Source organism: Musa acuminata, chromosome BXJ3-9 (assembly GCF_036884655.1).
Source record: "Musa acuminata AAA Group cultivar baxijiao chromosome BXJ3-9, Cavendish_Baxijiao_AAA, whole genome shotgun sequence".
Lineage (NCBI taxonomy): Eukaryota > Viridiplantae > Streptophyta > Magnoliopsida > Zingiberales > Musaceae > Musa > Musa acuminata.
In genome coordinates, this window is record NC_088357.1 from 165,434 (window position 1) to 177,500 (window position 12,067).

The 12,067-nt window shown below is 36.3% G+C and overlaps 2 protein-coding genes across 3 annotated transcripts in view; one reads left to right on the plus strand and one right to left on the minus strand.

Annotated features, from left to right (window-relative positions):
* Window positions 1-166: 166 nt before the first annotated feature.
* On the minus strand, window positions 167-7,997 carry LOC135583416 (meiotic nuclear division protein 1 homolog). Of its 2 annotated transcripts, XM_065165780.1 has the most exons (10): window positions 7,858-7,997; window positions 6,857-6,937; window positions 5,415-5,531; window positions 2,517-2,555; window positions 2,316-2,423; window positions 2,164-2,226; window positions 2,040-2,091; window positions 1,790-1,834; window positions 1,616-1,695; window positions 167-495 (listed from the first exon to the last, which is right to left on the minus strand). In XM_065165780.1, exons 1-10 carry the CDS (start codon window positions 7,858-7,860, stop codon window positions 460-462), a joined length of 624 nt encoding a protein of 207 aa, XP_065021852.1. In that variant the 5' UTR covers window positions 7,861-7,997; the 3' UTR covers window positions 167-459. The 2 variants fall into 2 exon arrangements, with proteins under 2 accessions (XP_065021852.1, XP_065021853.1); XM_065165781.1 differs by lacking the exon at window positions 2,040-2,091.
* Window positions 7,998-9,344: 1,347 nt separating this feature from the next.
* The window catches only part of LOC135648301 (syntaxin-71-like), a 4,575-nt gene continuing 1,852 nt past the window's right edge, over window positions 9,345-12,067 (plus strand). The window contains exons 1-3 of the mRNA XM_065165832.1: window positions 9,345-9,647; window positions 9,763-9,888; window positions 11,989-12,067. The exon at window positions 11,989-12,067 is cut by the window's right edge and continues 84 nt beyond it. Of these exons, the coding sequence (XP_065021904.1) occupies window positions 9,492-9,647; window positions 9,763-9,888; window positions 11,989-12,067 (361 nt within the window). The 5' untranslated portion in view covers window positions 9,345-9,491. The remainder of the gene's footprint in view (window positions 9,648-9,762; window positions 9,889-11,988) is intronic.

Here is a 12,067-nt window from a genome sequence, read left to right on the forward strand (position 1 = left end):
TCTCATATCCAGCAGAACTGTATAAGATACCAAGCTTCACCATGATGTTTAATGCGATTAAAAGTTTTCATGTACCGAGAGCTTCACCATATACTAAGAGCTGTTTTCCAACAGCTCTCTTAGTATATGGTGTGGAAATTATATCGAGATCAAGGATAGACCAGTCTTTTGGAGTGTAATTATTCTCAGCCGGAAACTTACTGGTTCAGATGTATCAAGTCTTTACGCAACCAGGCTCCAAGTCTTTAAGTAGACCAGTCTTTTGGAGAAGTAGCTGAGGCTAGTAAGCCACTATGCTCGGGATACAAGCCCAAAATTTGCGATCAGAATCTGAAACTAAAGTCACATTACATTTCACTTCTTTCAGGAAATATGTTCAAGGTGTCCAGTGATTGGAACTTCAATAAGCTCTATTCCGGAGGATAGGCAGTGAAGTCCACCAACAGCAAGGAACTCAGATCATTGCAGATATTCCAGATCATCTGTTATTCCGACCTGCAGCAAGTTCGACCAAAATAAAATTTTTTTGGAAATTATGATCAAATCTTCCTAGAAACAAGCAACATTAGAGGGATGACGTGAATTTGTCAAAGCAGCTATTCCACATATAATTTGCTGATATTTATGGTTTGTTTATATAGTCATTTCAGACATGCTTTCTGACTGAGTTTTCTATAAAACATGAAGAACAAGCTGCATGCATACCAAATTGATAACCACGATCCAGCCACCAGCAGTGATGTTTATTTGGCTAATCAGAGTTTGCCCAGGTTTTAATAGAAGCTTTTTAATTTTGTATGGCAAATATTTATAAATATTTAGTTCTCAACTTTGCATTAACTTTCCGTACAACACCACATTAAGAGGTCCATTATTGTAGAACAGACGATAACATTTAAGAGAGAAATAGGCATACCTATCCAAATATAGAAAGCAGTTTATGGACCATGGTTCCAGTGACAAATACACTTTCTGCATATAACAAAAGGCTACAAATTGACTCTCTAAATCCAACACTGACATAAAGGGTTATGCACTGAGGTGCGCTTTTTGGTATAAGATCACTAAATCTTGGTTCTACTGTGTCGGCAGATATTATTATATCTTACATCCATTTATTACAAGAATGAGAAATTCTATTAACAGTCTCACAATTGACATAATTTACCAACATCAGGAAAAGGAGTAAGGCCCACAGATGTCCAAACACTATAGTTCAAACTAGCAACTTTCCTTAACATCTTATCCAACTTATTATACATCTAGAACTTCCAGTTTAAGGGCACCATCTCTCTATCAAGATTTTCCACATTTATCCATGTCTTTTATAAAACTTCTATAATGAAAATTCCTGAGCAAATACACTAATCTTTTCCAAAATTGGATGATGATGTGGCTCTTCCACTACAGCTTAATTTGCTTAGTAGAGAACCCACAGACAACATGTATCATCAGGAAACAAGTAGAATCAAGGTGTGCCATAAAGCATGTGTAGAGGATATCAGAAAGATGTTTTCATAGTTTGAAGTTATAAATGGTGACAATGCAATGGCATCAGGTTATGAACATAAGCCTAAGAATGCAAATGTAACCTATGTTGCAACAGGGCATATACCTCCTTGTATAAATGTTCAAGTTGCTCTTTGGCTTGAGGGAAGTTGGTTGAACACCATTGTTGTAGGGTAAATATGTTGTCTGATGAATCATATTCCAAAGCTAATCAATTCAGTGTCAATCAAAGGAAGAAATTTATAATTTTAAATCTGGAAATTTTGAGTCTGATAAACACCTGTCCATCTATTAGCTGCTGAATGTGCAACCTCAATTGCAACTTCTGTTATGTCCGAAAAAAGAACATAAAGTTACAAAACTGAATAAAGGAAGATGTGTGATATCTACATAAGCATACATATTTCTAAATATTTAAGAACATTACTAGAGAATCTACTTAAAAATCTTACTGCATCATGGCATCTGTAAAAGAAAGGTTTTGAAGTAGTTAATGTGTTCTTTCTATGTGAGGTGAGACAAGTACTTACTCATTTGTTCAACCGCAGCTGGATCATTGTCTACATAACAGGCTAATTCTTCCTATTATACAGAATAATCTTAGTATCCTGGAATAATGCTCATCAAAAGATGAAGCAGAGTGCTCATACATACCTTCAGCTTGTTATGCTGAAGCTCAACAGCTTTCAGCTCCACCAGAGCAACCTCTCTCTCATCCTATATATGGAAAACAAACGATGTCTTATGTATAAATGTAAAATCTACACAGGAAGATTCCACAATAAACACAGATGCACTCGACTTACAGACTCCTCCCTGCCTTTCTTCAAGTTGTCCCTTTGTTCGATCAGCTCAGCAAAACGGTTCCTACTGCTTGAAAGATCAGACTCAAGCTTGGATCGAGTGTTTCTCAACTGTATATAGATCTCTTCAATGGTCAAAGGTTTTTAAAAATATATAAATACATATCATCAGTATGCAACATTCCACAGATCAACAGTTGCTACCTGATTTCCAGCACAACTAGGAAGACTCCAAAAGTATACCTGACAAAAGAAAGAAATAAACAAATACATAACTATGCAAGTCAAATCAGTCAAATCATGAAGATAAAAGATGATTTTTTAATGCAGAGTAAACAAAAGATCCTTTTTTTTATAGTACTTCAACCTCCACTTACATGGAACCATGGTTTGACATATCACTTGAAACATTACGAAACAGGCAGTACGCACCGGTCCACCATCTAGCTGATATGCGGACTAGGCTGTTTCGAGTGGTACACAAAAAATTAACCTAGTACCAGTTGACACTAGTGTTGTATCGACCATTAAGGATAAAACTCGACCTTTACCAATGCATACAGGTCGACAACGATCATATTTTCAACTGATGCTGACCAGTGATTTAGAAAGGCGCTCGGGCGCTCACCTAGGCGCTCGGGCGAGGCGAGGCGAGGTCTGAGCGCCTCGCTTCACTTCCAGGCGGTGCACTTCAAAGAGGCACTGCCTGGGCGCTCGCCCGAGCCCAAGCGCTGGGCGCTTCAGGCGAGCGCCTGGGTTAAACTAGGTGACCAAACCAAGATTTTAGGTCTGGTTCGGTCTCCGGTGGTTAGTTGGTTCAATCAAACCAACTAAAACCGATATTAGCTGTTGCTGCCAACTCTAACCCTGCTCGTTGCCGTTGCCGCTCTTGCTCCCGCTGCTCGCCACTGTCACTGCTCGCAACTGCTGCCGCTGTCGCCGCTCGTTGCTCCTGCTCCTGCTCCCACTACCACTGCTCGCCGCTGTCGCTGCTCGCCGTTGTCGCTGCTGCTGCCGCTGTCGCCGCTCCCGCTGCCGCTACCGCTGCCTCTGCCTCCTTACACTCCCACTCCCGCTACCGCTGCCTTCTTACACTCCCGCTCCCGCTGTCGCTTCCTCTTTTCTCAATTAGCACTCTCTTACACTCTTCCTTCTTCTCCTTCTGTATACTGTTAATAGTATACAGTATACTGTTAATATTGTTAGGTTTATTTGAAATTATAATTTTCAATACTGTTAATAGATTAATAATATATTATTTTGATTTTAATACTATTAATTTTTATTTATTTGAAATTATTATTATGTTTCAAGATAAATGGCAAGTGTACTTTGATGTAAAATTTTATTGTTTTGAATTTTGAAACTTTTTGTTAATGTGACATTATGATTTTGTATCTTAGATTTTCCTAATTTAATAGCATATTTTTATTTAAAATTTTAAATAATTATATTTATTAATTATATTATATATTTTTATATTTTAGCGCCTCGCTTCGCTCAGGCTAGCGCTTAGCGCCTTAGGCGTTTTTGGACCTTAGCGCCTTTTGGCGCCTAGCGCTTTTTAAATCACTAATGCTAACCCACAACGGGTCAAATCTATTTGATCAATGGGGCACCTTTTGGGCTTTAAATTCTCGTCCCTCCCCCCTCTTTTAGTCACTCTCACTCACTCTCGTTTACTCTCTCATTCTCACTCTCAATCTCACTCTTTCTCATACTCACACTCATGATTAAAATTCCTAATGATTAGTGGTAATCAAGGGATTGAAATAAAGCAACGAGTCATGACAATAGGCTAAGTTCCAATGCACTCCAACCATCGCAAGCCTATATGTCACGATCATACTTATCTCAGGAAGCTCCTCGAATAAGTGTTGTTAATGACGATGAGGCAACGACTATTACCAAGTTGAGGATTTAGTACAATATGTCATGGGAGTAGTTACAAGACTAAGTCTGAGAAATCTACTACTATATCGACATACAACTTCATAAGATCGAGGATCTTGATCCATCGGTCATAGATTCATGATATTCATTTTGGCAATAGTATATCAAATTCTCGATAATGACACCTAATCCAACATCTCAACTCTTTTCTTTATAGGTGATTCAAGGCCAATGAAGTAATTTCGTCCGACGGAGACCCATAAGACAAAGTTGTTCCTCGATGGATCCAAGAAGATAATTTTAATTTTTTCTCCTTATAACTTTAGATACACTTTATTCTTATCTAAATATAATTTATATACGAACAAATCAAGAGAAAAAATCTTTAAAATATTTTTTTGAATTTTCAATCATTTTTCAACCTTTTTTTGGACAATAGGTATGCACCAGCATACTGATATATGGTACACCAACACGACAACATGGCATTCCTTGCATGGAACAACATCGGGTCTCCCACATGGCAATGCCTTTCCTTTTATTTAATAAATATTTCCTCTTTTGCAACTTCAACAATTTATCAGTTGCATAGCATTGAAGCATAGATGAAATGCCTATTATAGGTCATCTAGTATATATCGACAATGAAAACATAAGCCACCATTTATGCATTCTGGTATTGCTCTGGAACATAGACAACAGAACCCCAGTTTTCTCAGTCGACAAATGCAGCAGCAAGGTTCTTCTGGACTAGCACCACCCTGATTCGAGGGATAACCATCGCTAGGTTCCATCTCAAAGAATTTTACCTGAGGCAGGACCTCATGACACTAAAGCCTCTCCCATTCAGGAGTCACCAAATTATTTGTTGCCTAGAGAGAGACCGAGAAGAGGAAGTGGGAAAATCTGTTACTGGAAAGGGTGGCATGGAGATTCTCTTTGAGCCATTGTACAGGAAGCACTTGTGCTTCATTCAGAACATGAACTGTCACCAACTCTCCTCACCACCCTCTCTGCTAGAGTAGAATGTGTTGGGTGTGACTCAGCAAGATAACTGGCAACAGCAGACTGGGAATTGATCATGTACTTAAATGGTAATAAAAGGAAAACACCATTTTAGAAATCATTTACACATAAGAAAATAATTTGTATGTTAGCAGGAATAAAGAAAAAATCTAAATTTCAGCAAAGTTTTGGAAATGAACTCACAGAAGTGCCTATTTTGTCCTTCAAAACAAGGTCATCATCCACTAAGCTTTGCACAACATCCTTCACTGACTGACTTATCACACCTTTCTTGGGACCTAACTTCTCAAGCTCTTTTAGCTGAAAATTAAAACACAAGAACACAAGGTTACAGTTCAACTTCAAAGCTGAAAAAATGAACAAAGAAACAGGCTACTGCAGACACTGTCAAATCCAGTACAAAGCTGCAAACTTCATAGTAAGTATTTACAGTAATAGAAAATGAAACACATTAGTTTGAACTTCCAAATGTAATGATCCAAAGGATTAAGATTCTTTGATGAGATCTGATCTGATATTAAATCATAAGCAATATGTGCTATTCTACTTTGAATTGCAGTGGGTAACTACGCAAAAAAAATTGGGTACACTATAATGAATGTAACAAAGATGGAACCACACTATAATTAGAGATAATCATGAGAACAAGAAAACAGTTTAGTGAATGCTATTTACTTCTTCCTCCTAAGAAACCAAAGTGATAAATAATCATTTATCATTAATATACCAAACTTTCCACAAACAAAGTAAAGAACAATGGAATCAGACCCCGGATTAAAACAAGTATATTTCCTTCTGTTCTAATGTATGAACTCTGATAGAACAGAAGTCCAGCTCTGATTGCCTGATTAAATTTCCACCCCTAAAAATAAAAAAAGAGAATTGCTCTCATTGCAAAACAACAAATTCGCTAGTGGATATGCCTTGAGCACTCATGAATATTTTAATATTTCTGCTTGAGCAATAGTCATATCAATATCAGTGAAATGAGGTTAATAAATTCAGCAAATAGATACTTGAACAATTGATTTGAAAAGATATACTGTAATCTTTGTCTTCCAATAAGATCATTGTGGTAAACAGCATATGTTATATGATTATTAAGACAACCACCACAAATTACCAGATTCAACAGAGAAATTGGATCAGGTATAAGAGATGACATTTGACAAAAAGAATGACTCCCTGAACCTTATAATCTCCATCACATATTGGTTTCATTTCCATCATATATATTTCACTTGCAAATGTTTTCAGCGTACCAGACTGTTTAATATTACATAAACTGCTGACCACATTCGGCACATGAGTTTCTTCTTCGAATATAGTTAACATAGTTTTCAAAATGATGCCTAAGTTTGGACACACAAAGAAGTTTTAAATATTCAAAGTGAGTAATGCTGCCATTTATAGCTATAATGAAACAGGGGCAAAGTGATATATATGCATATAAAATCTTAAAAATGCATGCAAATGTAAAGTTATACTAACTGAAAAATGCATTTTACGAATGATTCCTTACTCCATGAATAACAATCATCAATATAAATAAATCGAAGTAACATATCATTAACATTGTAATTGAGATCCATGATTAAAATTGACTAATAAACTGGAGAACTTACAAGAAAGAAATCTTGAGACTCATAAAAAATTTGAAGCATTTGCTCACGTTTCTCCTCCAAAGAAAGACCTCTTTTCTTTGACTAAAACAAGCACAAAGAACCAAGTTTTAGATTTACAAATCCAATTCATAGAAAAAACAAAAGGATATGCTCATCAAATATTGACTGAAACAAAATAAATTCCTTTGGTTTGATTACAGTAGTTGATTAAGAGCTGAAATACTAAACTTCGTGACATGGTTCTGCTAGTTATGTGATCTTAACGGACACTATTTCTGATAATCAAAAAGTTTAAAGTTTATTTCTGATAATCAATAAAGTTTAAAGGCTTGAAATTCTGACATTTCCAATTTTGGATGCAAATTTGTAACCTACTCAAGTCCATCTCATATCCAAGTGCACTTAGAATGTTTTATTCTGAAATCCTTTCTGGAAGGGGTAGGGCATGAAACTTTTGATACTTTTCCAAAACGTACCCTCAAAACAATTAGAAGATTAGACTGATAATTACAGTAAATTATTCTCCATACTCGCATCAACTTCAAATGGTTTCCTTTTTAACTATAATGCCCATATTCTTAGGCACTTAACTACAGTCTCCTTTTCTGTAAGCAGAAAACATCCTCCAACACTTTTGATTTTCAAACATGCTTAGATGATCGGTCGACTATTTCCCACGGTACATTTCTAGCTCAATCAAAAGCTTATCACGCCGTGTTGCACGAAAGAAAAATCTAGCAACAATCTTGAAAAGGGGGAAGGGATCAACAAGCAACTCTATACTGGTGAAAAAGCACAATTATAACGCATCGCATCGACGTCCAAAATCATAAAAGGATTGTACTAAGAAAGAAAATCAAGAAACCCTAGTGAAGGAGATGCAACAGATAAAAGATCCAGCATCGACAATGAGGTCTGGCATCAAAACAGAACCATATCACACCGCAGCAAGGAATCGGGTCCGATCGGAGCCAAAAAGGGACGGGATCGAGGAAGCATACCATTGGGATCACCTATAACGGATGAGACGATAGAGAGATCCCGTCGAGGGAGAGAAAACGGAGACGGTAAACGACTAGTCTAAGCGGGAATCCGAAAGAAATCGTAACCCCGACGAAGCCTGCGTTTTGTAGGCGGTTCTCCGTTCGCACGAACCAAACCCATTTCGTACGTGAGATCGTCGCGTGCCGTGCTACTTGAAGCGTGCGAATGCGGGCGGGCATTTCTCTTATCAGACTATTTAGTACGTAACACTGCATAAGTCATGATTTTTTCTTAGTATATGTCCTGTCAAATTATAGTAATTAATAGGATTTAACATTCCATCGAAATAGTGCGATAGTATGAATCGGTCCGATTAAAAAAGAGACGGCGAACCATTCTATATCGGAGTGAAAAAAAAAAATATATATATATATATATATATATATATATATATATATATATATTAAAAAAGAAAAGTTTCGGTGCAATCTTGTTGTGGCTTCAACGCTCCATAACATAACATAGATATAGCTGAAATTTCATTTCTAAGGTTTAAAATTTGGACGCACATCATTCAATAAACAGCAGCGATAATGATAAATTGTCGTATAATAATTTTATCATCTTGACCTACATCAACTCCTAATCTCTCTTCAATTTTCAATTTTACTTTCGATGAATATAGATAAACTATTCTTTATAGTTTTTTCTTTTACAAGACTAAACCTTACGCTTAAAACATTCCTCTCTCTAAAAGAAAAAACCTTTATAATGCAAGAAAAGACTTCTTACAATGTGAACTTCACACTTCAACTTAATGGCTCTTGAAAACACTTACAGTGTTTAATAAAAAGTACTAAGAATACTACTTATCGCTTTGGACAATATTATTATCAAATAATCAAAGTTCGTTCGGGCTAGGTGATACGATTGCATGGGATTGGGCTGCCAAGGCCGACAAGAGCCCAAAATAGAACAAGAGCCCAAAATACCTAGTTTTATAAATGCCCATTTAATTCCAAATAACAACTTACTATAGCCCAATTAAACATGTGTATAGGATGACTCAACTAAAACCAGATATCTAAACCAACCTTTTAACACATCATTAAGCTTGCTTCTGACGTGTTGTTGGACCTTTTGACAACTTCATTCGATTCCATCCACCAGCGTATTATCAAATCTTTTGGTATGTTTATTTTATCATGATATATGATCTTCTAACATGATATCTAATTGTCTTTCAATCAATTTGTCTAACTAACCATTAAAGAAAAAGAAGAAAAATCTATTTGGAGGATGGAGACAGACTGTGACTTACACAGGGCTAAAAAAGAAATATAAAGATTATAAATGCAAAAGATTATTTAATAAGATTTCTTCTGCTTACAGGGTTTAATAAGATAATTTCACACAATGAAGGGACTTTCGTGTCAAAGCCGTGTTTGTTCGATGAGTCATTTGTTTACCCTTTACTATTTCTTTTCTTTTTTTGTTGGAGGATGGAGACAACCTGTGCCCGTTAAACCGCCTCCTCCTCCCCCCGTCTCCTCTCGCGAAAGCCATCTCCATTGCTTCGAATCGGAGCCGACAGCAAGCAGATCAGGCGGAGAGAGGCTATCGAGAGGAGAAGCGGAAAACAATATCGAAGATGAGCGTGATCGACATTCTTACGCGGGTCGACGCCATCTGCAAGAAGTACGACAAGTACGACGTCGACAAGCTCAACGCCAGCAACGTCTCCGGCGATGACGCCTTCGCGCGCCTCTACGCCTCCATCGAGTCCGACATCGACTCCGCCGTCCAGGTCTCTCTCTCTCTCTCTCTCTCTTTCTCTACATATATATCAAATTGTTTTGCTTTTGTCAGCGTTGACGGTTTCATCGATCCGTGGTGGTTGATTGGGCGATCGTGGTGTGCAGAAAGCGGAGAGGGCGTGTCAAGAGAAGAATCGAGCTGCGGCAGTTGCTTTGAATGCTGAGATCCGGCGCACAAAGGCACGGTTGTCGGAGGAGATCCCTAAGCTGCAGAGATTGGCCCTCAAGAAGGTTTGACGAATTTAATGTTGTTTAGTCGTAGATTAGATGTTATGTTTTCTCAAGTTGTATTGCATTTTGAATTCTATATCTCTATTTATGAGCGGTTATCGTGATTTAATTTGGGATAGTTTGTGCTATTCAATTGCAAATCGAAGCAACACGTTACGATACTCTTTGCCGCTTCCTCAAAAAGAAGAGGAAGTTGGGGAAGAATGCTGCTAATGAATCCGAGCCCACAGAGTTAATTATAGTGTAGTGGTGAAATAATAGCCCGCAGCTTCTTCAAATCGTTATTGTCTTTCCCTCTTAGATAATAAAGAGAGAATTTTGCGAGACACTCGCAAAATCATGCTTCTTTTATGTTTGACAACGATAGGCACTTAAAATAAGAAAGTTGGAAAAGGAAGATATTTAGCTGAATGAGAATATTGAAAAGGATGGCTAGGTTTTAGTTGCAAAAGATGGAATGAGAAAGGATCTAACTTTTGATGAGTTGGAGCCAAAGACAAAATGCAGATATTGCCTTGGTAATCAATTTAAGATTGAGATACCATGCGAGGAAGAGGAAGATTAAGCCAGGATAAGTATGTGATTGATACTAGAGTTCAACGGTAGAAAGGTGTTCACATGGTATCTTAAATTAGTTTTGAACAAAGTCTTGTTGTTGCGGGAAAGATTGACAAACCCTGCATTTATTCAAGAACTGGATGATAGAATATGGATAGAATGCTTGTCAAATTAAATACATAATTGTTTATGGCATGTCTTGGACTAATGTTCTTGTTAAAACCTGTTTGTGCGAACCATATCTACTTTAGAGCTTTCATTCAACTGAATATGATGCAAGAGTTGTATCATATTTTTTTACATCTTTTTTTTTCCTGTTTAGACTAAGAAACATTAATTATGCTTAGATTCATTGCTGATTACATTATAGCTATTATGTAAAGTAGCGAATTCTACCTTTTCCTATAAATGCTTGAGAAATTAGAAAAACTGTGTTTATAGTTTCATGATGCCATTTTTCTATATGTGGATCTTGTAAACAATGTTGAATTTCATGTATTCATATACCGAGAATGATAAAATTGTAAAATAGCACCAAATGCTCTTATGTTGTTAACTTTTGACTTAGATACCTTATTTGTTGTACTTGATGTTTCTTGTTGTGGACATTGAATTTCCTCTCATCTTTTGTTCAAATTTAATTTTAATGGTTCACTTGAGCTTGAGGTACTTGCCTAGGCTGTAATCATCTAAAATTTACAGTGCCAGATGTCTCCAGCTAGCAGTTTAGTGTTTATTATTATAAAGACTTTCTTGAAATATTTCCAAGTTTTTTCTGTTGAACTTGATGAGTCAAAACCAGCACTATATTTCTTATCTCCTCTAAATCTTTCTTCTCAAAACAGAAAAAGGACAATTATATATCATTTCCTTTTTAGATGTCGAGACTCGAGATACCTTAGTTCAGCAGAATATTTTGTGTTATAAATCATATAATTATTTATTTATTTAGGGGTAAAGGATATAACTTTCCTTTTGGCAATTATTTAGCTGGGTCTTATTTTTTCTTTCTTTTTTTTTTCTTTTTTGGTATGAGTTTAGAATTGGTAGTTCAAATCAGTTGTTGACATAACAAATGTTTAAACTAAATTTATTGACTACCCTTTCTTAGTTGCATACTTTTTTGGATTGAACATATGAGGATACAGCCATTGCTATGTATTTCTGTTGTGTATGGCCTAGGTGCATCGATTTGTCTTTACTTGCTATTACCAATGCACTAAATTGGAGAAAATTATGTGCTTGCAAATTGGTGATATCTCATACTCAGTAAAGCGGTTTCATTTAATTGATCATATACTCTGATTATTTATATTAGTTAGTGAATTGTTTCTGAAGTCTGCAATCTGCAAGTTCAATCATTATTGCAATTTGCACATTCATTATGTATGGCACTTTTAAATGTTTATTAAAAGTCATGTCCTTTTGTTATCTATCTTGTTCATGCAACCATTACGAAATAACATATAGAACAAAAAGATTAGCTGAAGTAAATATACAATCTTCATGATGCATTTATCACTTAATGTAGTTCTATGACAGGTAAAAGGGCTCTCAAAAGAAGAACTTGCTATCCGGAATGATTTGGTACTTGCATTGCCAGACAGGATTCAATCGATTC